At 49.1% G+C, this 25,860-nt stretch overlaps 1 protein-coding gene across 1 annotated transcript in view; it reads right to left on the reverse strand.

Moving 5' to 3' along the window:
* The window catches only part of CACNA1B (calcium voltage-gated channel subunit alpha1 B), a 193,285-nt gene that overhangs the window by 27,989 nt on the left and 139,436 nt on the right, over positions 1-25,860 (reverse strand). The window contains 12 exon segments of the mRNA XM_038548580.1: positions 68-212; positions 2,429-2,520; positions 3,878-3,943; positions 4,346-4,462; positions 8,161-8,166; positions 16,234-16,317; positions 16,631-16,741; positions 17,036-17,200; positions 17,463-17,664; positions 18,414-18,551; positions 21,386-21,546; positions 23,183-23,279. Of these exon segments, the coding sequence (XP_038404508.1) occupies positions 68-212; positions 2,429-2,520; positions 3,878-3,943; positions 4,346-4,462; positions 8,161-8,166; positions 16,234-16,317; positions 16,631-16,741; positions 17,036-17,200; positions 17,463-17,664; positions 18,414-18,551; positions 21,386-21,546; positions 23,183-23,279 (1,384 nt within the window).

Raw genomic sequence — 25,860 nt, forward strand, 5'->3', positions numbered from 1 at the left:
AGAGATGTAGGGGGACCCAGGATGGACTGAGACAGGGGGACACATGGACACAGTGACCAGGACTTACCAGAAAGGAGCAAAGGAAGATGAAGGAGACGAAGTAAAAGTAGGCAAAGTCGCTCCCACACTCACTGGCATTGGCGTGCTCATCACAGGCCTGGTTGCTGAGACAAGACAGCATGATCTCGTGCCAGGCCTCCCCAGTGGCACTCCTGAGAAGAAGGGCAGAGCCATGAGGCCCACAAAGGAAGGCCCAGACCAGCCTGGGAAGGAATCTCGGAAGACCTGGCTCAAGTGCACACCTACAGAGAACCTGCTCATGTGTAAGGTCTGGGTAAAAAATGCCTCCTCTTAAAAAGAATCCTCTGGCATTAGGTTTTCAAATTGATAATTAACCTGGAAAGAACTAGTTACTGGAAATAAGGCCCTACACCAGAAGTGAGCACCACGGTGAGTGCCCCTTCATGGACCTCCTTCTTGGCCTCCCCACTAGCATGTGCCATCCCAGCCTTCCTTGAACCAAGAAATGGGGACTCCATCCCTCCAGTTTCTTAACCCAAAAATGTTGCAGCCATTCCTGCTTCCTCTCCTTCTCACCACACCCTATTCACCAGCTCATCTATCTTCAAAAAATAGCTAGACTCTTACTACTTCTCAACTCTGTGGGCTGAGCAGCAATCACCTCCCCTGAGCTGCCTCAACAGCTCCCTAATGGACCTTCCTCCTCTGCCCCACCCAAGAGCTGAGTGGGTTCACTAAATGCGGTGAAACCAAGTCACTTCTCTTAATGACCCCTCACTCACTGCAAAAGCCAAAATCTGCACAAGTGCCCACAGCTCAATATGACTGGCTGCCTGCTCCCTCCCAGTGGTCTCTGCTCCGTCCACTCTAGCCACACCAGCATCTGTTTCCCCAAAACACCAAGAACAATCCTACTGCCCTGAGTGGCCACCCTGGAGGACACCTCTTCATGGACTTTTGTCCCTGCGAATGCAGCCAGCACAAGGGCCAGATGTGCACTAGACTTGCAGGCAGACCAGAGGCCTGGATTCCCCCTGACGTGGTGTGCCTGTGTGGCACAAGCTGAGCCCACTCCTCATGGACAATGTCTAGGAGTAGGAGGCTTTTCCTGCAAGGTAGCTGCCCTGTGCCAGACCTGACTGATACTGGTGCTCATGTGTGACACAAAGATCAGGGAAGAAAAGGGATTTTTGGGAACAAAGACTTAAAACTGAGGCTAGTTTCATAGTTCTGCCTCAACTCTTATAGCATGAGGCAGGACATTAATAAATGAAATTAACATAATAGCTAAAGTCCAGAGAAATTATATTATTTGGAGAAAGTATAGGCCTAAGGATACTTGTCCATCTGATTAAAAAAACAAGAGTCAGACAACTGTCTCCAGGCAGCTCAGCAAAGCAGATCTCAATCTGATCTCCTTCCACAGAAAGGAGAACTTCCATGGGCTCCGAAATACACCTGCATGGGGCTGTGCTGGGGATTCCCCAGGGCTGGCCTCACAGCAGCCTGATGCATTTACATAAATAAACACAAGTGTGGGAACCTCAAGAAGCAGCCTCAGGCAGGGTCTCCTGTCAGTACCCCTCCTCTGTAAGTCCCTACAAAGAGTTCCTCTCTTCCCTCCTAGGGTCATGGTGGTAGGCTTACCTTAATGAGGGAGACCCTGGAGGCAGTGAGACATATTCACCCCTCTTCCTCAGCCCCCAAACCAGGATGGTCAACAACCCCCAGGCCACAGAGAGTGTGCCACGTGTAAGAACAACAGCTAGCACCAAGCCCTGTAGAGTACAGGGTCACAGGGGGCACCTGAGCTAGAAGCAAACCTGTGCTCTCCAGGACTCACCCTAGTGCTGGACTTGGAGCCTAGGGCCTAGGGAATTGCAGTCTTGTGAGCCATGGGGGCAGGTGGAGGCACACTCACACTAGCAGTTCCTTGGGTCACTGAGTAGCACACACTGTGTGCTACTTCCATTGCCCTGCTTCCCCCTGATCCTAGATCCCTGCAACCAACAAGGTGAGAGGACAGAAAGCTTCTGGCCAGCACACTGAAAAAAAGCCCTGCTGGATATCTTCTATCCTTCCAGACCCTCAGCTGTAGCACCACTAGAGGCCTCTTGGCCACCGTCAGGGATCAGAGATGAGGTGGTCAAGGCCAGCCTTGACCTGGGGCTCTCAGGATGACCTCTCTCAGGGGCTCTCAGGATGACCTCTCTCAGGGGCTTCCCTTCAGTCTGTTCCAAGGCCCAGGAACCATTAAGGGGAAGGACAGCAGAAAAAAGGGAGAAGCTGGGAAGGTCTCCACTGAGGGGAAGCCAGCACGAGCTGGGGGTCAGAGGGGTCAGTACGTATCCCATCCCTCCCAAACAGAGGCATCTCTGAGCCTGGACTGATTTCCCACACAACACACCTGAACAATAGCATCAAGGCTTGTAAAAACGTCCGGAAGTTGTTATGCCGGTTGATGCTGGTGTCATCATCTAGGGCAATATTCCCAAACACCTGAAATGAAAAGGAAGGCTGAGGGCTGACATCGTTGGGTTCTGAGGAGCTGTGGTGAGGTAGAAGGGGTTGTGTGAGCATGAAGACACACGGGCACAGGACACTGCCCAGAGCCACCACCACTACTGTAGGGGCTGGAGGGGCCAGTGCTTCCAGCCCTGGTGGTGTCTGTGCATTTCCAGGGCAGAGAAAACCTCTCGAAAGCCAAACACATCAATGTCGCCCAGCTCAGCATGCACACAGGTGCAAGTCTGCATGCCCAGGAAAAATGGGACCCAAAGCTAAGTTTACGTGGGTTGTGCTACATTCTGTTCACTCTGTCATCAATGATTCTGAAGCAGTAATTACATTGGTAATAGCTATGAGATCAACTTGAAAATTTCTTTTTAAATTTCTGTGCAAATATCACAATGGGCTTTTTATCCATTTTAATTTATTTCTTTTTAGGGTCAGAAATGCAAACAAGCCAGTAACTGTACTTGACTTAAAATCTGGAATCTGGCTGAAAAATATGATCACCAAAAACAAGAATCAGTGACACTTATGGTCTTGTACATCCACAGACCAAAGCAGGCAAAAATACATATTTGTTTTAAACAGCATCAGGTCTCAGCAAATTTTAAGGTAAGAGAACTTTCTCAATCCCCAAAATAGAGTTTAAAAATCAGTTTTCAGCTCACCTTTACGACAATGGCCTCTCCCACTATAGCTTAACATTTGGATCCATCCAACCCTGTTGTTGAAAAGTCGCCAAATGCCAAACATTTAAAACTGGAACACTGCTTTGTGTCTTTTAAAGGTTTTTCCAAATAGCTGACAAAGGATTCTTTGGCAAAATAAAGGCAATCTAATTACTTGAGCTGAACTGGATAGTATAAGTACAGTGATTGATATGATCCCACTGACTTTTTTCTTCCGTACTATATGATTTCCTGTGAAGGATCAGGTCAATGCTCTGGACTAACAGAATGACCAGCTGGTGCTCTGCAGACCACTCAGCACTGGGCAGATGTGCCCAAATGCTCCACCCATGCAGCCCACCACCTAATCAAACATGCCCATTCACACCCTAACAACCCAATGGAGTTCCTATCAGAAGCACAGCAGTGCATTTTCCCACAGACAATGGACTCTGGACGACAGGCACAAACTCTTGATGCACAACCTCAGTGACCTTAGGGGTAGAACAGCCTTTCTGAGAATTAAGTTCATGAAGTGCTTAAAGCAATACCTCCCTCATAGACATGTTCATTAAGGATCAATCTGTCATTGCTATCATTTGATGACCACAGTCGGTGCCCGTCTGCCCCAGGGCATAGGCGCCCCTTGTGCTCCCTGTCCCGTCAGGTGCACCCACCTGCATGCCAATGATGGCGTAGATGAAGAACAGCATGGCGATGAGCAGACACACGTAGGGCAGGGCCTGTGGAGACACATGGAGGGCAGGGCAGCTCCAGGGAGGGCTGCCTAGCCACCTTGCTAGGGCCTCATCTGCAGAGTGGACGGTGGCCACATTTCTGGGACCACTCAGACCTCAGCAACGCAGATCCACCCCCTACTGACCATGAAGCCCCTCTACCAAGGGACTACCTCAGTCTCTTCATCTATAGTCAGTCATAAAACCCACCTCAGAGTCGGCAAGCATTATTGAGATGCTCTCTGGATAACTTAAAATGCCTTTATATAAACTACAATAGGATAATAGGTGCCAACAAGGAGCCTCCAAGAGGAGGGGCTGCTCTGGTGGCAAGGAGGAGATGACGGCCACGCTACTGTGCACAACAAAGGGGACAGTCAGGGCACTAGGGCCGTGACTGGGCTTCACCTTGAAGGACTGGACGAAGGTCCACAGCAGGATGCGGATGGTGTAGCCTTGGCGGAGCAGCTTGATGAGACGGGCAGCACGGAAGAGGCGGAGGAAGCTGAGGTTGATGAAATTGTTCTGTAGGGAAGAGAGGCTGTTCTCTAACCTGCAGAAACCAGCCTCCTGCAGGGACAGGTACACTGCTCCCCACACGCCTCTCCCTGACTTGCTGTGGTCCCAGAGAAAGTCCCCTGCTCTATAGTGTAAGCAGCAATCAGCCACCAGAAAATCTTCCAAAAGTAAAGCTTGTCATTGCAAATCACTTCTCATGCAGCAAATCAAAGAAACCCCTCTGCTCTAGGCTCCCGACAGGGAGGGACAGAGAGAAAAATTCTCAGAAGCAGCTCCATGCTGCCAGGTGGCGCCAGGAGACCAACGGTGGACAGGCCTCTAACACTGACCACGTCTTGCAGGACACAGCCAAGCCATCCAAGTGCCGGGCAGGGCTGCTTCTCCACAGAGAGCCTCTGGAAGGCCCCACCCCAGGCTTGGTGGCAAGGCACTTCTCTTCTCCACACAGTTAGCAAAGCCTCTGCCTGTCTGGGACCCGGCAGAGGGGCAAACATTTTCTCTGGGGCTGCTCCTGGTGCCTACAGGTAAGTCACCATGGGAGGTGTAAGTGTTGGTGATCCTGCTGCTCACACCACAGAAGCCACTTACAAAAATCCATAAATGGTCTCAGCTCCAGAGATCCCAGGATATCTAGCACTGCTCCCTCATCCACAGGGTTCAAAATCAAGCACAAAAAGAAACAATGATCTCTGGACTCCACAGATTACCTGGGAGTGAGGCTTCCACCCTGGCCCAGGGGCACCTTGAAATTATTGGCACATCCCTTTCAGGGAGCACAGCTCTGGATGGTGTCCATGAGATGGGGGTGCTTGTAGATCTGGGCAGCTTCCCACCCTCTGTCTGCTTAGAGACCAGGTGCCCGCACGCAGCCTGAGAGCAGCTTCCTGCCACTTTGGTGTTTTAACATATGAAAGCAGCTCAGGCTTAGACACATCGGATCGCCAGATTCAGTGGTCAAATGAAGAGAAAAGAGAACACAACATGTTGGATGAGAGCAGCAGCAGTAGAGCATGTGCAAGAGCCATGGGAAGCCTAGGGAGAGCTGGGTGCCCTCCCTCCAGGGCTGCCCATCTGGTCTTGGCTGGGATGAGACGTTCAGTGGAGAGGCCAGCTTCACTCTTACTTCTAAGGACAGTGGCCCCAACCCAGCCCTTGTCTGCCCCTTTGGTTCCTACCAAGGTGGCTGGAGACTCTAGACTGTCTCTGCTGGAGGGCTATATGTTGCAGCCATGGGTGGGAAGTTTGGTAGTCACAAGGAGGTACTGACCATGGCCCAGATCAGCAGGAAGGCAGAAGTGGACCTCAAGATGTGACCCTGGAGGACACACAGGCTTGCCTACAGCTCCCTCACTGGCTTGTGCTAAGGAAAGAAAATCTCAGGGGTACAGGATGAGCAAGAAACATCCATACTCACCCCATGGGCCCTAGGGTTCTCAAATAAGCCAGTCACTGAGGGAGGGTGGGCAAAGGGATGGAAGGGGGACTCTGTCTACAGTGTGCCGGGAAATCCTTGGTACAAGACAATAAAGTAGAGGAAGAGAAGGGAGCTTCCAAGTGCCTGGACGCTTCAAAGGTCTCCTGTGGGAGACCTCCTCCACTTGGAAAGCACCTGCTCACTTGAGTCCAGGGGGGCCAAGACCGTTATTACACAGTCAGCATATGCCCAGCCCAAACCACTTTGCTCAGGCCACTGGCATGGACAAAAAGATTTCCTAGAGATACTGGGGAACATAGGGGCTCTGAGTGAGAAAGGAGGGATGGAAGACAAACAAGGCAGGGGAAGGCACTGTTTGTCCACATGGTTAGTGCACGAATGCAAAGCTCAACAAGTCACCTATTACTTTTTATTGAGACTCACGTTCTCATCCCTCCTCCTGGACTTCTTTTCTCAGGGCTCCAGTGGGCACTCAGGAGAGGGGTGGGGGTGGCAGCAGACAGATAGCCCTAGAGAGCCATGAGGACGGATGGTGACAGCAGCCACAGACACTTCAAGCACAGTGTGGCAGGCTGAGCACACCGCAGCTGCACCCAGGGCGGGAGCTGCCAGGTAACACCATGCGGACTGCATGCAGGAGAGCAGGGGGCAGCAAGCACCGGGTAGCCTTCCCATGGCTGTGCATGGTCGCCTCTGGCCTCAGCCAACCCTTGGAGATGGACGTAGCCTGCCCATCCTCCCAGAGTCCATGGTTTCTGTCACACCAGGGAGCACCTACTACTTCATCTACTATTTCAAAGCCAGAGCCGTCTTTATTGCCACCTACCTCTATCAGGAAAGGTCTAGAGCACCCCAAAGATGCATTACTGTACCCCTCAATGTGGTATCTCAATGATGGTACACTGGTCTCTAGCTGCTTTGAACCCCTTGCTTCCTCATCCACAAGATGGAGATGTTAGGACATTATGCGCAGATGGTGAGGAATCAGAGCAAAGGGATTTAAAAGTGTGCTGGGCCTTGTGAAACACAGCCCCACAGAGGTGATCAACTGGCCCCAGACCCAGATCGAGATCCCCTGCATCCAAGTGCATCACTGCCTCCAGTCAGGGCCACAGCAAAGTGACCTGTACATGTAGCTGGGGACCACACTCCATGCTGGCAGCATGGTCCAGCAAGTATGGAAAAAAGTACTCTCCTTCTCAGCTTTCTCATGGGACAATGATGAAGAAAAGAAAGGAAAGCTCTGCATACCCCAGCATACACATGTACAGCACATCAGGTGACGGTGAACTCTGAGGGAAGAGGAAGGGCACAGAGGGGATACTCTTCCCAAGTGGACAGGGAATGGCCATGAAGATGCCTCAGTGAGCTGAAGGCTGTGCCTGGTACTTCTGCAGCACAAATGGCACTTTCTCAAAACTAAGCTTTTATGCTCCACTTATGAAATGCTTTGTCTTGAATGTCCATTTTCCATAACAGGAATATCAAATATTTGCTATTTCATGTGAATGTCACAGCCTTGGTTTAGTCTGGTTCTGGTATGTTTGCTCTCCTTTCAGATACTTCTAAAGGCCTGGAAGGAAGCCCCAGTTCCTGCCACCTGCACTCTACCCAGGCTCACTGACCAAGGGTACACAAGTGGATCAATGATGCCTGGATGCAGGAACCCTGTGCTCCACTGTCTCCTAAGGCAGAGCCTGTTCCTCCTCAGTCAGGACTTACACAACTCCTTCTGAATCATGAAGACAAAATTTTCTCTCCCCTCCACTTCTGTGGCCCAGAAAGGATTCCCTGTAGAAGGGCAAGTCCAGGAAGAATGGTATAGGAGGAATCATCAGAAGCCACTGGGGAGAACCAACCTTGTGTGTTGGTGTGATGGAGACAGAGCAGAAGGGAAATGCTGTGGAAGAAACCATGGACTCTACAGGATCAGGTCCAAACTCATGTCCTACAAAATCCTTCCAATTCTGAGCCCAATTCTGATAGGAAAATCTGACTGGGTGCTTACTCGTTTCACTCAGAAGACCCCACCTCCTCTCTAGACCCAAGGCCAGTTCCTGAATCAAATGGCTCCCAGAAGGGACCTCAGAAGCCCCTGCTGGACCCCAGGAGTTGAGGAGAAGAGGCCAGAGGGGATGGGTACCTCCAAACTCTGACCACACACCTCAGGAAGGCAGTGGTGAGGGGTCACAGGGAATGGAAGAAAGAACAGGAGCAGAGCAAGCAAAAGCAAGGAGTTTTAAGAACCGTTTAAAGTCATGAAACCAACCGTTTCCTATATGTGATGTTTTCATGGATGGATATTTGCATATTATTTACAAATTGGGATGTTTGAGCAGCAGGTGCGCAACATACAGACGGAGACATGGTTTTCGCATTGTATGTTGGTTGGATGGCGTGAGTCAGCAGGTAGGTTAAGGTAAATCAAGAACAAAAACAGAAAACAAAAGAGAAAATGAGTCATCAACACAAGCAAAAACTCAAACTTTGAGTACCTCACTGGAAAATTTTAGAATTTTAGTAAACTTTGCATATTTTGCTTAAAATGCATCAAATCAAAACATGTTTTTGAAATCTGTAGGTTATGCAGACAGGGTGGCATTAATTTGCATTCCTGTTTGTAATGCAAATCCAAAGATGACTCACAGACACTTGTTTTTTTATTTCCAGGCAAAGAAATCAATGTCAGTTCTACACTTGCGTGGGGGGCGCCGGCGCTACACGACCCTGCTAAGGCCTGTTATTCTACTGTGATTGTTAAGTTGGAGGTGGGGAACTGACACTCATATTTTTGCCTAAGGAAAAAAAAGTACATTCACAAAGTAACATATGAAGTGACTACGAATGAACAAAAATAAAGACATCACTAGTCTACACAATGGCTTCCTTTCATCTTCCCCCTGCAGGCGGAACCAGGGTGCAGGCCAGAGCTCTGACAGCACTAGTGGTCAGGACGCAGCACCTCTTCCAACCCAAGTGGCTCCTCGGCCCTCTCACTGGCTCTGCTGGGCCTTGGGGCTGATGGCAGCAGCCATGGAGGGCATATCTGAGGTAAGGTCTGATATAAGCAGAAGCCATCCTGGCCTCGAGTGTCCAACAGCTGAGGAACACCTACTGGGTACAGAAGGTCTCTGCCCTGTATGAGGGGGCCTCTTTGGCAACTCGGAACTTCTGCCCAGAATATTTGGAGTACTAATGTTTAAAACTATGAAACATACCACATACACAAAAGGATATGTATAAACATGTGTATGTACGCACATTTTAAAGAAAAATAATACAGTGTTCATAGACTCATCACCCAGCTTAAAGAGAAGAGAATGTCACCATTACTTTCAAAGCCCTTTCTGTCTCTCTTCCTCCTTCCCTGATGGAGTGGCTACCCTTAATTCTTGCTGATAATTGTTTTTCTTTACCGTCTCACCACAAACTCTTAAAATGTGTTACACCTGACTGTTCTGAACCTTTCCGATGGGACTATATGGAATGCAACCTTCCTGGACTTGGGCAGACTCTGCGCTGACAGTGAGCAAACCCTGTTTCTGAGAAGCCTCCCTCTTGGCGTGGAGATCACCCTCACACTTCCACTGCCTCTGGCACTTCACCGTGTTGGTGCACAACAATCAGTGCACTCTGCTGCTACCGTGAACAACATTGCCATGAACATCTGTGTAGAAGTGTCTCCAGGTCATCTGCCCAGACACCCTCTGGCATATGTACCTAAGAGGGAAGCTGCTGAGCTGTAGGCAAGCATATGCTCAACTTTCTAGGGACTGCCACAGTCTTCCTAAGGGGTCGTCCAACAAACACCCCCAGCAGTAGCATGGAGGTTCTGGTGGTCCCACTCACTAATCATTGGCATGGTTGGGATTACTGTTTGACAAACCAGAGGGTGTGAAATAGTATCTCAATGTCATTTCACTTTATATTTCTTTAATTACAAGTAAGGCTGAGCATCTTTTCCTATATTAATTGGTCATTTCTGTTCCTTATTCTTTTAGTAAAATGCCCAGTCATACCTTCAGCTCATTTTTCCATTTGGTGGCTTTGGTTTTTTTAATGATTCACAGAAAAGCCTTGCACATTCTAGACACTAACCTTTCCTAGTGGTTTGGGAAACCACTCTGCCCTCTGGCTGTGCCTTTGTTGCTAACTATTGGTCCATTGAAGAACTCAGTAGCTCATCCTGGCTCAGTCTTCTCTCTCCTTTATTGATCTCAGGCAGTCTCATGGGTCTGATACCATCTTATCTGATCCTGATTCCCAATTGTATGATACTGGTATGAATCTCTCCTCCAAACTCCAGGACCATCTGTCAACCTGCCTGTTAGATGATTCCTTCAGGAAGGCCAACAGGCAACTAAAATCTAACATGTACAAACTGCATCCATACAGCTCACAACAAACCTGTTCCACCCACAGCCTTTCTCATTTCAATTAATGATAATCCATGTTCTCAAGTGCTCAAACTTTGATGTCACTCTTGCGTCAAGTTTCACACTGATATCTGGTCCATCTGCAGCTCTATTGGAAAATACATCCAGAACAACGGTCTCTCCTCATAGCCCAAACTCCCGCTGCTCTGCTGGGCTCCTCTGTAGTGCCCCTCAGCAGCACTCATGTCCTCACAGGCCCAATACTCAATTGTCAGCATCAACATCTCTTTTTCCTGAGAATTTTCCCAGGCCAGGACTCAAGTGCCAGAGAGTTAACATTCTCCAGCCCCCTGTCGCCAGCAGCCTTCAACAGGTGGCTGACAGCACTTGGGTGAAAAATACCCCGTCACCTTGGCCCTTGCTGGGATAATAGGCTCGGAGCTCCCAACTAGGCCCCATAATGGTAACTGACTTCATAGCACCTTATATTGGCTGTCTCCCTTCCCTGGCCCATTTCACTGCTTCCTTGCTATGCCTGCATCACCTCCCAGATAAACGACTTGCACTGAACTCCTGCCTTGGGGTCTGCTTCTGGGATAACCCAACTAAGCCCTCACTTGCCTCACTGCTTCTGCCTATGCCCTACACTACGTTCTCAATAGAGCAGCCACATCATGTCACTCCACTTCACAAAACCCTCCAAATCCTCCTATCTCACTCAAAATAAAAACCAAAATTTACTACAAGTGAAATGAAGTGAAACTACAAATATAAAGTGAAATGACATTGAGATACTATTTCACACCCTCTGGTTTGTCAAACAGTAATCCCAACCATGCCAATGATTATGCCAACTACAAGGCTTTCCACGCTCCCCATTTCCTCTGCTCCAGCCCTTGTTCGTGTTGCTCTTGCAGCAGGGCACTCATGCATGCAGGTGCAGGCTGGCACAGGGCTTGCTATGGCTTGCCCCAGGCCCCTCTGCTCCACTTTCTCACCAACTCAGACATCTTTATTTGGAAGTCACCAATTCAGTGACAACTTGTCTGGGTACACAGCCATCAAAGCTCCCCCCCACAAGTCTCATATCCCTTTTTCTGCTTTGCCTCTCATTGTGTACCCTGTGTGTCTCTCACTGGAATGAAATTCCAGAAGAACTTAGAACACTGCTAAGCACATGACAGGCAGTGCATAAACATTTATAATGGATAAATGAAGAAATGTGATACAAATATCCCCTCCTTCTTCATGTATTGTCCTTTCTTTTTTGATAAACAGAAACTATTTTATATAATTTTTTTTTCAGTTACAGCTGGTGCTTCCTATAGTTTGCTTAAGCAATCAGTCCCCATCCCAAGGTGCTAAAGATATCTCCTGTATTTTCTTCTAAGAGTTTTAAAGTTTTTCCTCTTAGATTTAAGTATTTTCATCCATTTGAAATTGATATTTTTGTGACTGGTGTGAAGATTCAATTTCTGTTTTTCCCAATATTGATCGTCATTATACCTACATTGATTGTTCACTTGTCTCCCCACTAAGTAGCACAGTCATACATTAAGTTTCCATCTACAAGTGATTTAGATTCTAGGCTCTTGATTCCTGTCAACTGGCTCATTTACTGTCCTGGGGCCAGCACCACAGTCTTAATACTCTAGCTTTATAAAAAGTGCTAATATCAACAAGAACAGTAACTACCCACCCCCACCACCCCAGCAGCCCTTCTGCTTCTTAAGTATCTTGAGTATTTGGGGAGCCTTTGCTCTTGCTCATGAGTTTTAGAAGCCAATTTAGAAGTCAATTTCCAAAACAAACAAACAAAAACAAAAACAAATTCACTGGTATTTTTATTGAAATTACATTGAGTCTACAGATCAATTTGGGCAAAATCGTCTCTGAAATTGACACTTATTATTTAACTGCTATAAAACACTATCTAGTTAAGTCTTCCTTACTATCTTTCATTGAGGTTTAGCACTTTTCCACACTAAGGTCTTGTATACGGATGTTGTTACGTTTACAATCAGGACTGCTGATGCTATAATGACATGTAGTCAACTACTCACTCAGGTACTCTACTTAGCAACAGTGCTAAATAAACACTCTTATCAGCTTGAGATTATTCTGGATTTCATCCATAGATAATAGTGTTGTCTGTGAATAATGACAGCTTTGCCTATTTCTAATACTTCGATGTTTCATTTATTTTTCCAGTCTTACTCATTCAACAAGTGTCTACTGAACACCTAAAGTGTCGGCACCATTCTAAGCACTGGAATATGGCAGTGAACCACACAGAAACCTCTATCCTCATGGAGCTGACATTCAATTTATTGAACTGACCAGGCCCTGAAGTTCAATAGTGAAAAGAAGGAATGCTTATAGGTATTGTCCTTTTCTGATTTTAAAGAGAATTCTTTCCAAATTTCATCATTATATGATGTTAGCACAGGATTTTTGGTAAATTCTCTTCATCAAGTCAATAAATCCTAGATTGCCAATGATTTCTATCATGAATACAATTTGAGTTTTATTGAATGTCTTCTCTGCAGCAATGATAGGATCACATTAACAGTGTCTGTGGATCTGTTCATGTAAATTAGACTTTCTGATGCACTTTACATCTATGCTAATCAGTAAGAGTGGATCATGATTTTCCTTTCTTATACTTTTTTTACTTAAGATAATTTTCTTTATTATTATTATTATACTCTATCTTTTAAATAATTTTGGTGTCCAGATTGTACTTGTCTCATACAAATAGCTAGAGCATGTTCACTCTTTTTCTATTCACTGAAAGAATTTGTTTAGGATTAGAATGATCTTTCATCGTATTTTAGGTAGAAATCTGATGCATAAGACTACTATAATCAGTGGTATGAGGACATGGATCCCAAGGTAAAAGACAAGTTAATTATCACACCTCATGCTTCCTACTCCTGTTAGGCTTCCTTGGGTTGGAGATGACATACACCACTTAGGAAATACTGCTGTGACCTATTTATCAGGTGACACAAAGCTGTTGTGTTTGAGAGGATTCAGAGCAAGAGAGGGCTCTCTAGCAGATCCATGCTGCAATACCAGGAGCCCTATAACTTGGGCCTTAAGATGCAACAGATTCTATAAAGACACTCTGTGGAGTCCCTGGAAAGCCCACATAGAAAAGTCAATGCAAACACCTAGGATTCTGGAGCAAGGCCATGTCATCTGCTGAAGACATCACCAATGAGAGGGGCCACTCCTGGCTGCTGGGTCCTATTGGAGACTGTGTCTGACTATGAGATAATTGTGTCTACGGCACCAATACTTCTCCTTATGAGTGTGTGTTACAGGCCTGCCAACAATCCAGTGTGTGATGGAAGTGCTACATCCAGGGCCACACCCTGGCACACCTAGAGGGCACAGTCACATGATAGGTGGCCCAGGGCCCCATGCCTCTCACCTCTGCTTCACCTCTATGTTCCTTAGCTCACTCCTACCCCAACATATCATATGATGATCACTAAAGCCAGGAGGAAAAATGCAAACCTGGTTTATGAAGCAATTGGCTCAATATATTGGTGCATCCTCACTAGAACCCCACACAAGATCTGAAAGACAGTGGTGAGGCAGAGCTCTAGGTGGTGAACCTGATCAGCTATGGCATGGATGGAGAAAGAAGCTGCCCTTGTATGGATTATAGGACCTTAGGCAAGAACTAAAGCTTGGTCAGGACTCCAGAGGGAACAAAGTTCAGATAAAGGGATCCAGATGGGCCTAGGGAATGGGTGTGACATGCAGGTCCTTGTATTATACATCAGTGTCCACCACAGAGCATCCACAGCTGTAGGGACACTAAAAACCAGGCCTTGAGATGGTTTACCCAACAGATGACAGCCAGCCTCTATCCTTAGCAGCCCCAGTGTTCACATAGTAGATCCATGAACGCAGTGACCATGATGGCTGAAAGGAAGGCTGTGTCTGAGCCCAACCAGTGGGCTCCCTTTCAGCAAGGCTGACTCAGCCAAGGCCACTATTGAAAATCCAGCCCACTATGAGCTGAAGTTAACTAGGCCTCTACAGTGCACCATCCTTTAGGCTGTCATCCAGCCACTAGGTGGCAATTTGCTTACACCAGAATCCTTTCACCTAGAAAAGGCAGTAATTAGTCTCAATTGGGATCACTCATATTCTGGGTTCGGGTTTGTCTTTGCTGATGGAATACCTGGGCCTGCATGATATCCACTGGCATATCATATTCAACATCATTCAGGGGGTGCCAACCTGACAAAATATTGAAAAAGCCTCTTAAAGGCACAGATTAAATGCTGGCATGATGAGGTACCTCATGGGTTTGGGATATTGTCCTTCAAGATGAAAGGATGGTCAAGAGACCAACTGCAGATCTAGAAAGCAAGGGATGGAAGGAGGGGTGGCCCCTCTCCCTATCCTCCAGGAACCCAGGTCAGACTGTGCTCATCACCTCCACCAGTTTAGGTTTGACAAATCTAGAGGTCCTGGCTCAAGGGGTAGAGAAAGCTTCCACTGTGGAACACCAAAATCATGGTGGCCCCCCTGTCACTTGCGCTCCTCATGCCGTAAGACCAGCAAGCAGAACAGAATCTCCAGATATACTGGCCAGGGTGTTTGATGTTGGCTATTGGGAAGGGGTAGGAAGAAGTCTATCTAGAAAGCCAGGGGGTTCAGTGGGGCCTTTCTAGATGCTCTACAACCAGCCTTAATCATGTCTTGACTATCGTGGCAGCCAAAGCCTCATAGGAGTATGGCAAGCAAGGGCTGTGCTATATAGGGTGACAGCGTCGGCTGTCTCATCCGGCCCAGCAACCAGAGCAGCAGAAAGCTGGACACCAGTCAGGGGACCCCAAAAGAGGGACAGGAAGAATGAATTAAGGAACATCAACTTAACTCAGACTAGCTCTAGGTGGTTACCAACCTTCCTCTTGCAGACATTGTGACCATCACTATCCTGAAGACTGAGTGAAATGGACCCAGTGTGAGGTGTGGGCAGAGTTGAGCAGGGCCAGGTGACCATGTACTCCACTGTACTTGTTACCATAGTACCAGATGCTCCTTCATTCCCAACAGTGCCAGAGCCTGTTGTACCTGCACGTGGGGTGCATTCAGAAGGGCTAGAGGTACTCAACAACTAACACCTCCAGGTACAGCTCTTAGCTGTGGACTGGTAAGCACAGATCCAAGAGCTCTGCAGCTCTGAGGTGTGACCACCATGTTTCCAAGCCCCCATGGGGGATGAACCAAATTCACCCTGATATTTGGCTCCAGATACAACATTTCTCATCCTCCTTCTCTTACCCATTCATTTTCCCAAACCTCTCTCTAGTGGTTTTGCCTGAGAATGCTTCCTAAGAAATGATTTGTACAAGAACCCCACCTTAGTGTCTGCTCTTAGAGAATCAACCTAAGACAGAAATGAGATTTTCTGCCATTTAATTCTAACTTAATGGACTATACTTAAAGAATATTGCTTTATGATTCAGTCTTTGAAATTTATTGAGACAAGTTTATGTTCTAACATTTGGTCAGTTTTTACATATAATCCATGTAGGCTTGATATGAATGAGTATCTCCCGTTTTATTTACACACACACACACACACACACACATAAAACAAACCTCATATTCTAAAAGATTCTAAATTCTTGTTGGTTTTAGTTTATATCATTTCAGTGCCAAGTTGCTAGATTTGTTAGATATACACAGATTTAAAAGATTCTTGTCTTCCTGGTCACTTGTTACAATGGAGCTCCTAGGTGACTCTCAGGCCATCATCCTTTTGGGAACCACTTTCTTATGCAAAAAAAAAGCATTGGCCAAGACAATACCCAATCCCCAACTCCATCTCTGGGAAGGAGGGGCTAACACTCAAGACCTGGAGGCACCCTGTGGAAGCACCACCTAGAAGGAAACCATTCTGGGGCCCTGGAGGAAGGACAGGAAATGCTACTTACCGCAATCTCTGTTACTAAAATATCAGTAATACTTCCCAACACAGTGACAAAGTCAAAGACATTCCAGGCATCTCTGAAATAGTTCTAGAGAGAAAAAAAGGAGCAGTTATTGCTAGAGGCTGGTAAGGAGTTGTCAGGCAAGGAGTTGCAGGAAGTGCCGCTGATCAAGAAAGGAGCAAAGGGACCAATGGGCCACCCCAGGTGAGACACCACAGCTGGGTAAGCAAATACTTGTGGGTCTGGGCAGGTGCAGAACTGAGAGCTGTGTGTCCAGAGAGGAGGCACCCAGCCCTTGGTGAATTCCCAGCTCCAAGCTGTAAGTCCCTGAAGGTCCCCCTACAGAGAGGCAGCCAGAATGCAGACCACCAAAAAGGCCAAAGGGAGCCAAGGCACCTACCAGCACCCCGAAGGCGATGATCTTCAGCACGCATTCCATAGAGAACATGGATGTGAACACAATGTTCAGGCATTTCAACATTAGTTCATATTCATACGGTGCATCATAGAACTGTATGGGGAATGAGTGCCATTGGCCACAGGTCCAGCTGCCCCAAGACACCCCACCAGGGATCACCCTGACCTCCTGCCGGAGCACAGTGAACTGCATGCCTACCCTACATAGGGACACCCGGTCCTTGCTCTCCCTCTGTGTTCTCCTAGGACATTCTCACCGTCTCAGCCCACAGAAAGCCCAGGGCACTGGGCTTCCAGAGACATCCCATGCTGACCAATGATCAGCTACAAGTATGGCTCTCTCACATCCCAGCTGGCACCCAATGTCCCCCATCCTGGGCCCACATACCTTCATCATTAGCACCACTGTGTTGAGGGCGATCATAGCCATGATGAAGTACTCAAAGGGAGGTGAGACCACAAACGTCCATGTCTTGTACTGAAATGACTGCTTGTCCTGGGGCATGTATCGCGTCAGGGGCTTGGCACTGATGGCAAAGTCGATGCAAGCCCTCTGCACAGGGAGGAAGGAGCCCCAAGAACACGGTCAGGGGGAACCCCACTGTACCCACACCTGTTTCCTCCATCCTGGCAGCCAGCCCTGATCAGACACACTCAGTCTCTCCCTGCTCCTGTGGTGGCCACCAGCTATGTGGTGGTGAGTGAGTCCCATGTGGAAGGGAAGTCTATTGGTCCTGCCCACACTGCCCATCAGGGGAGCCTGGCAGAGCAAATACTGCACACACGCACATGGGACAGAAGAGGGAGCCACCCACCTCATTCTTCTCCAGGCTGCATTCAGACATCACCTTGTCCCCCTGCTCCTGGAAGGTGATGATGATCAAGGCCACAAAGATATTGACAAAGAAGAAGGGGAAAACCACGAAGTAGACCACATAGAAGATGGACAGCTCCATGCGATACCCGGGGCTGGGGCCCTGCTCCTCATAGGTGGCGTCCACAGAGTGTTTTAGGACCCTGAGCCAAGAGCAAACACCAAGTCTCAGGGAGACCCCTGAGGACAGAGCCATGGGAAAGTCAAGACCTGCATTACAGGGGAGGCTTCCATGCCTGAGCCACAGATAGCAAGAGGAAGGGAACTCAACACCACGGGCCCAAGCCCATTCCCCAGGACTGCAGTCTCTTAAGGACCTTCCCAATGGGGTTTGTACTCAGGGCTGTTGGAGAGCCATCAATGGGAGATCTCTGGGGGCCTGAGGTCCTAACCCCAGGACAAGTGGAGTCCCAGGAGGTTTTTCCTGCCTTGCTTACTCCTGGCTCACACCTGCTCGTGCCCAGGTCACCAGTTCATACCCAGATTCAACTGCCTTTAGAAACCCCTGGACTCCTGGCAGAGCACTGATCCTACCTTCTCAGCAGTGGTCCTTTCAGCCCCCAAAGAAGTCCCCTGTCATCCAGTGTGGCACTGAACACATACACCCCTTTGTCTACACCCTTAGCTGAGGCCAGAAGGGTAGCACAGGGAGACGCAGAATAGCCCCCTCCTCCCTCTCACTTTTAGCCACTCAAAAGTGATTTTCTGGAGGTCACCATGCTATGCACTTTGATTTAATCTCCTTCTCTTCCCAGGCTGCCCACTCCTGGAAGGCAGAGCATTGTCTTACCTGTTAGGTACAAGAGCCTATGAGGTATTTGCTGGGACTCCCTGGCCTAGCTGCCCCTCTGCTCTAGCCTGATCTGCCACAATGAGCCAGATGAGCACTCACATGGGCCACCCTTCTCCCGTGGACACTGTGAACAGTGTCAGCAGAGCCCAGAGCACGTTGTCATAGTGAAAATCATATTTCTTCCACTGCCGTGGTTGAGCTTCCACCTCCTCCTTCTCATAATCCAAATATTGACCCCTGGAAACAAGAACATAGAGGAGGTCAGAAGTTAAAGCCAAAGGATCCACATATGCCCATTTGTCTAGGGTCAATTGACTTTTGAAAGGCCTGCCCATCCAATGGAGGAAGAATATTCTTTTCAACAGGCAGTGCTGGGACAACTGAGTGTCCACCTGCAAAAGAAGGAAGCTAGACCCTACCTTACTCCATGTACAAAACTGAACTCAAAATGGATCAAATACCTAAAGGTAAGAGCTAACACTAGAAAGCTGTTGGAAGGAAACACAGGAGGCCTGGAATTAGGGAAGGATTATTAGATATGACACCGAAATCATGAGCGACAAAAGAGAAAAATTTGATGACTGTAAACTGGACGTCATCAAAATGTAAAACTTTGTGCTTCACAGATATCATCAACACACAGAATGGGACCAAATACTGGAAAATCGTCTCTCTGATAAGACTTGGATAGAGAATATACAAAGAGCTATTATAATCAATTATTAAAAAGAAAAATGAACCAGTAAAAGATTTGAATAGACATGACTCCAAAGAAGATAGACAAATGGCCAATAAACACATGAAAAGATGCTCAACATCATGAGTCATTGAGAAATGCAAATGAAAACCACAATGAGATATCACTTTATACCCACTAAGATGGCTATGATTGATTTTTTTAAAATTTCATTTATTTATTCATGAGACACACACACACAGAGGCAGAGACACAGGCAGAGGGAGAAGCAGGCTCCGAGCAGGGAGCCCGATGTGGGACTTGATCCTGGGACTCCAGGATTACACTCTGGGCCGAAGGCAGGCGCCAAACATCTGAGCCACCCAGGTGTCCCTTTAATTAATTTTTAGAAAGAAAAATAACAAGTATTGGGAAGGATGTGGAGAACTCAGAACTCTCCCACACTGCTGGTGGGAGTATAAAATGGGTCAGCCACGTTGGAAAAGTCTGGCAGTCCCTGAGACTGGTAAACAGAATTACCATGTGACCCATTGGTCCCAGGGCTAGGTATACACTCCAGAGAAATGAAAACATCTATCCACACAAACACTTCACACACATGTTCACAGCAGTGTCAATCATAACAGCCAAAAGATGGAAACAACTCAGATGTCCATCAACAGATGAATGAATAAATAAAACGTGCCATCTCTACAACACAGAATAAAATTAAACCATAAAAAGGAATGATGTTCTGACACACCCTACCGCACAGGTGACATAAAAAACATGATGGTAAAATTAAAGAAGTTAGACACAGAAGACCACATAGGTATGATTTCCTTTATGTGAAACATCCAGAACAGGGAAATCTATAAAGAAAAAAAAAAGATTCATGGCTACTTAGGGCTGGAGATGGGGAGCTAGTAATAAAGGATGTGGGAGTTTTTTGTGTTTTTTTAACTTAAGAAAATGTTCTAAACTTGACTGTAGTAATGGTTGCACATATCTGTGAATATACTAAAAAAAAATCACTGAATTGCATACTTTCAATGGATGAATCATGAATTGTATCTTTAAAAAAAAAGGATACCACTGAGTGGGGAAAGGATCGTCTTTTCAAATAAGTTGTGCTGAATCAACTGGATATCCATCTACAGAAAATTCGTCTTTATCCACACCTCACCTAACATACAAAAATCAACTCCAGATAGATCCCAGATCTAACTGTGAAAGGCAAAAATAAAACTTTTAGAGGAAAATGTAAACGGACTTCTCCCTGACCTTCAGACAGATTTTCTGAACAGGACATGAAGAGTAGTAAACATAAGAGAAATAAATTGGACTGTCCTACAATCAAGACTTCATTTTTTAAAAGACCTGTTTTAAAAAGTTGAAAGCATCCTACAAAGGAGAAGACAACCATAACCTGTAGACCTGACAAAGGATGACTATCCAGGACTTTACAAAATTCCTACAAATCAGTCAGAAAGGAAAACAGACAATGACTCGCACAGACCCGTCCCAGGGACACCCGAGTGGTGGATCACCTGGGGAGGCTCCCAAGCTCACTGGTCATCACACAAGCGCAAATCAAACTGCAGAGAAATGCCACCAGCCCGTCAGCAAGTCCAAAGAGCCAAAGACAGAAAACACTCGTCTTCCCTTGAGCTCTCATCTGTGTGGCAGGAGTGTAATCTTACACACATATGTGGCAGCAGCTGCAGAAGCTGAGCATAAGCACAGTGCACAACCCTGCCATCCCACTGTGAGGTCTGGTCTGCACACCTCCTGGAACTGCATGCATGTGCTCCCCGGAGACGTGTACGGGAAGAGTCGCAGCAGCACTGCCCATGGGAGCCTCAGCCTGGGAACATCCCCCATGCCCATCAGCCACATGGTGACATACTCCCCATGCCCAGTCACGTGGTGATATACCAACTCATACAGGAGAACATTACATGCATGGGGGCAACTGGAATCGTTGCCTGTGGGTAGAGAAGGAGCTATGTGCTACCTCGCTCAGCAGCCATGCCAACCTACCTCCATTTCCCCTTGCTCCCCCCACCGAGGGCCCCTCTCCTGTTTCCTCGGGGGTTGGGCCTGGTCCAGAAGGGCCTGAGGCCTCCTAGTGATGGTGATAGTGGCTCCAGCCCCAGGGCCGCGCCTTGATCCTAGCCTGGCCAGAGCCCTCCAGCAATACCCGCGGCCCCTGTGTGTTCCCCAGTATCTACGGGCAGAAAGAGCATGTCCTGCGGGAGTGGCTGGTCCCTGTCTCTGCTGAGGAAAGTGAGCCAGAAGTCCTTGGTGTGGCCTTGGAGGCAGAGGCACACCCCCAGCTCACCGGGGCACCCCATGCTGGCCCCTCCCTGAGCCGGGCCCTGCCTCAGCTTACCGGCAGTCCCTCTCCAGCCCCTTGGACTCATCCGTGCAGTAGAAAAACTTCCCTTTGAAGAGCTGCACCGCAATGACAGCAAAAATGAACATGAAGAGCATGTAGACGACCAGGATGTTGAGGACGTTCTTCAGGGAGTTCACCACACAGTCAAACACGGCCTGGAAGGCAGGAGGGCCCAGCTCAGAACCCCAGGCCCACAACCACGCAGGGACTTGCTGCCTTAACACAGGAAGCTGCCTGCACTGCCTCTCCCAGGACTTGAAGAGTGGGCAGGCAGTGCGAGAAGGGGTGGTGTGGGCAGACGGGCTGCACACTGATGGGAACCTGGTGTGACAGGCCTGGAACCCAGGTCAGCCTGTGTGAGGAGGAAAGAAGTGGGGATGGGGGTACACCAGCCCCCTGCTCCTGCATCCAGCCTGCCCATGGGTCACACTTTGCCCCTGCTCATCAGTGGGGCAGAAAGGTGGTTCCAACACAGGGACTTGTGGCATACTTCGGTGTGGCTCCGAGGTAACTGTGTCTGTTACCACCACCACCTGGGCTTTTCCTTAGAATCTTCCCTACCTGGAAGCTTGGTGTCCCCTGGACCCCCTGACTGACCCTGTCCTGCTGATCCTGACCCTGGAGGAGATACCCTATCCTACTCTGGCTGTGCAAATAAGCAGACCCACACTCATCTCCTGGCACACTGCCTGGCACACTCAGACGCCAGCAGCTGCCTCAGCAGATGCAGCCACTGCCCACTTGCCAAATGTCCATGACACCCCTGACCTGCCAGCCCAGGTCCAAGTCCCCAGCTGACACCAGGGCCTCCAGCTGCCTTTAAGCCACCCACCAGCCCATCCGTTCACAGGCCACCTGCCTCTGTAGTCCCCAGTCCACTTCATGTCTGCAAGGCTTACAACTGCATGCTGTTCACAACACTTCACTGCATGGTTTTGTGGGATTAAATGAATTTAAGGATCCAAAGCATCCCTCACAGTGAGGAACATGCTTAGTAATTATCATATTTTAGCACAACTCCAAGGACTTGGGTTCACACTTTTTCCTTTATCCAGAAATGTTACCCCGGCCACACTAATCCTCAGGGCCCAGCCCAAGAACCTTTTCTCAGGGGCCCCTGCCCGCCTTGCATCTCCTCAGGACCCTCCGCCTCTCTCAGCAGCCTCTTCTTTTATTCTTTTCTTTTTTATTTTGAGAGAGAGAGAACGTGCACACAAGCACAAGCACTTGGAGGGAAGGGTGGAGGGAGGGGGAATTATAAACCGACTTCCTATTGAGCAGGGAGCCTGACATGAGGCTTCATCTCACAACCATGAGCCAAAAACAAGAGTCAGATGTTTAACCGACTGACCCACAGGAGCTCCTTGGCAGCCCGTCCTTCCCTGCACCCCGCCCTTGGTGCAGTGGAGTCTAGGAAGCAGCGCCTTACAGAGCACTGTGGAGAGGACACTCTCCTTTGAAGGCCTCACAGAGCTGAGGGACGGATCCACTCACACATTGCGTGATCCGAGGAAACCAGTGTGGGTCCTCCCTCAGCTCTGCCCATCCCATCCCACGTGGGAAGCTGCAGCCAGACAGGGTTGGTTATATGCACACATGTGCACGCACACACACAGCACACACATGTGTGCACTCACATGCAGTGCAACCTTATACACACAACACAGACGTGCACTCACCCCTGTGTACCCATCTGCACAGGCACGCACACATACACATATGTGCATGCCTACACTCACATGGACACACATAACCCTGCACACTCCTCAAGCCCCAAACCCAGGCTCTCACCTTGAGCTTAGGCAGCCGTTTTATAGTCTTGAGGGGCCGCAGGACACGCAAGACTCTCAGGGACTTGATGGTGCTGATGTCTTTCCCTTTGGATCCTCTAGAAGGGAGAAGCCACACATGCAGACGAGCAGGACGAGCAGGACGCACACCCACGCCCAGTTCCCACGAAGCCACCTGGGTTGCACTCCCCTGTGCATTCTGTCTTAGGCCCCAGGGCAGGAGACCTAGGAACAGGGAAGCCTCTGCCCTGCAAGTACCACATCTCCTCCTGTGAACTGCACGGCCACAGCCTCATCTGAGCAGACAAGGGCCAGGGCCCGGTCAGCAGCACCAGGTACACAAGGAAAGCTGGGCTTCCAGTGGGAAGATCCCAATCTTCCAGACCACAGCAGCCATTCCTATGCCAACGCTCCCCTAACACCAGCCCAAAGCAGCTTCATCTGGCCACCATGTTGAGACCAACACTGGGAGCAAAGAGGAGAGAAGGGGGCTGGCCCCAGGATGGCAGACCCAGCTCAGAGCCAGCACACCAACTCAGTCGGCACACTAAGCCAACAAAGCCATTAGTACAAGAGTCTCTGGAAGAGCTGGTTTCTCTTGCTTTTCAGTCCTGGTAGAGGGAGGCAAGGGGAACATGTCTGGATCTTCCTGCCTGTCCTCGCCCAGCTGCTTCAACACTCCTCCAGACCATGTAACACTGATTGGGAGGGAGAGAAGGAGAGGGATGATGGGCATGCAGGAAGGGAAGGAGAGAAAGAGAGTAAGAAAGAGAAAAAGTTAGATGACTACACAGGTGCTATAAGGGACAATGCAATGCAAGGAGCGGACAAAGGAAGAAAGAAAGAAAGACCACAGGAAAGAGAAAGAAACAGAAAGGGAGGAGGAGGGGCAAGAGCCCACAGGGAGAGAAGAGAGTAGCAGACAAGAAAATCCACACTGGAGGAATAAGACAGGGAGTCCATAAAAGAACATCGCAGGCCCCAGATGCAAGATCTGGGGCCAGACTGGAGCCTCTCAGGAAGCCGAGCAGACTGGGTAGCTCACTGAGGCTGCAGGGGCCCAGTGCTGGTCAGACTCAGGGGGCTGGCCTTCTCACCAAAGCCAGATATGGGAGGGGGTGGGGATCTCCTGAATGGCCTTCCTAGACTGCCTCCAGAGGCCACACTCCACCCTCAGCAGTGGCTGAGGATTCAGGATTGGGGGTCCTGTTCTGTCCTGGTCAGAGGTCACTTCTCTCCAAGCTCCGAAGGAGCCTGCAAGTGAGGAAAGAGGGCAGGGCTTCCAGTGGTCTTCTCTGGGCTCCTGCTAAGCTCTAGGGAAAGTGAACTATGAGGCCCGGGTAAGATCTGTGGGTTAAGGAGAGCTGGGGAGCCCCAGCCAGGGACTACATTCCAGAACCAGATCAAACTCCCTCTGAAACATGCAGCCTCCAGACCACTATGTCAGGTGTTTCCATCACTCCAGCCTTTCTGACCCCCCACCCCCAAGCCAGGTTCCTTCGGCAGCCCTGTTGAAACACCTGAGGGATGCAGAAGGGAGGGATGCTGCCTTGGTTTCCTAGGGGAGGGCCCTCTGCAGGGCAGGCCTCAAGGTGGTTTGTGTTCTGTGTCTAGAGGCCATATTTCTTGCTTGCCAGCTCAGAGCTTTCTCTGGTTCTGAGGCCAACTGGCTGGATTGTACCCTCTTCCCTTGTCTTACTCCCAAGCTCCTCGCTGACACATTATATACAAAGAAAGCCAGGTAAGCCCCCTAGGGAAGATGCTGGGCATTGTAGGAAGGCAGTTGTGGAGAAGAGAGAGAAGAAAGGAGGAAGCCCGTTGCCAGAGAAGAGAGTGGGAAGGTACTTCAGGATGACCAACATCCTGGCACTTATGGTTACAGTGGCTCCTACCCAGAGCCCTCACTGCCTTCAAGACCCATATTCCCAGCCTCCAGCACTCACTTGGGGTGTCCTGCTCACGGGCACCCCATCCCCGAGGGCTGGCCTTGCCCCAGCCCCAGCCCCCAACCCAGCCCCCAGAGGTGAGGCAGGAACACATGGCCTGGGGACATGGCTCCTGGCAGCATGCACCCTGGCAGTGGAGGAGGATGAGCAAGGGTGAGGCATGGTGGTGAACTGGCCCAGAAGGAGCCAGGCTTTGCTATGATGCGGGGCAGTGTAAGGGGCAGAGGGAAGGCATTACCCCATGAAGCTCCTACCGAGAGTCCAGCAACAAAGAGACAAAGAGAAGAGAGTCAGTGAGGAGGCCTCGAGTGCTCAGAGAGGATGCAAACACCATCCCTTGGACCATCCTGATCTCTGGTTCTCCTCCATAGCTCCACCCGTGCCCCCACACCTGTCCCGTGCCCACCACCATGCAGGGTCTGAGGGAGTTGACCTAGGCCCAGCCACGAGGGAGCTGAGCATCACCCACGAGGGGATCTAACACTCCAATAGGGGAAAACACCCACCAGCACCCCCAGCTCTGGCCTACCCAGTGGTGCAGCTGAGGTCTGGGCAGGTAAGTTGTTTTGAAAGATCCAACAGGCAGGCACCAAACAAACCTGAGGCCTGCCCACCCAACGTCAGAACCACGACCTATGGCAGGGACGTGTGGACTCTGAGATGCTTTCAACCTCACACAGCCCATGCCAAGTAGACAGGAGGGGGTACAGACAGCCTTCCATGACCCCACATC

The sequence above is a fragment of the Canis lupus genome, chromosome 9 (genome assembly GCF_011100685.1).
Source record: "Canis lupus familiaris isolate Mischka breed German Shepherd chromosome 9, alternate assembly UU_Cfam_GSD_1.0, whole genome shotgun sequence".
NCBI lineage: Eukaryota > Metazoa > Chordata > Mammalia > Carnivora > Canidae > Canis > Canis lupus.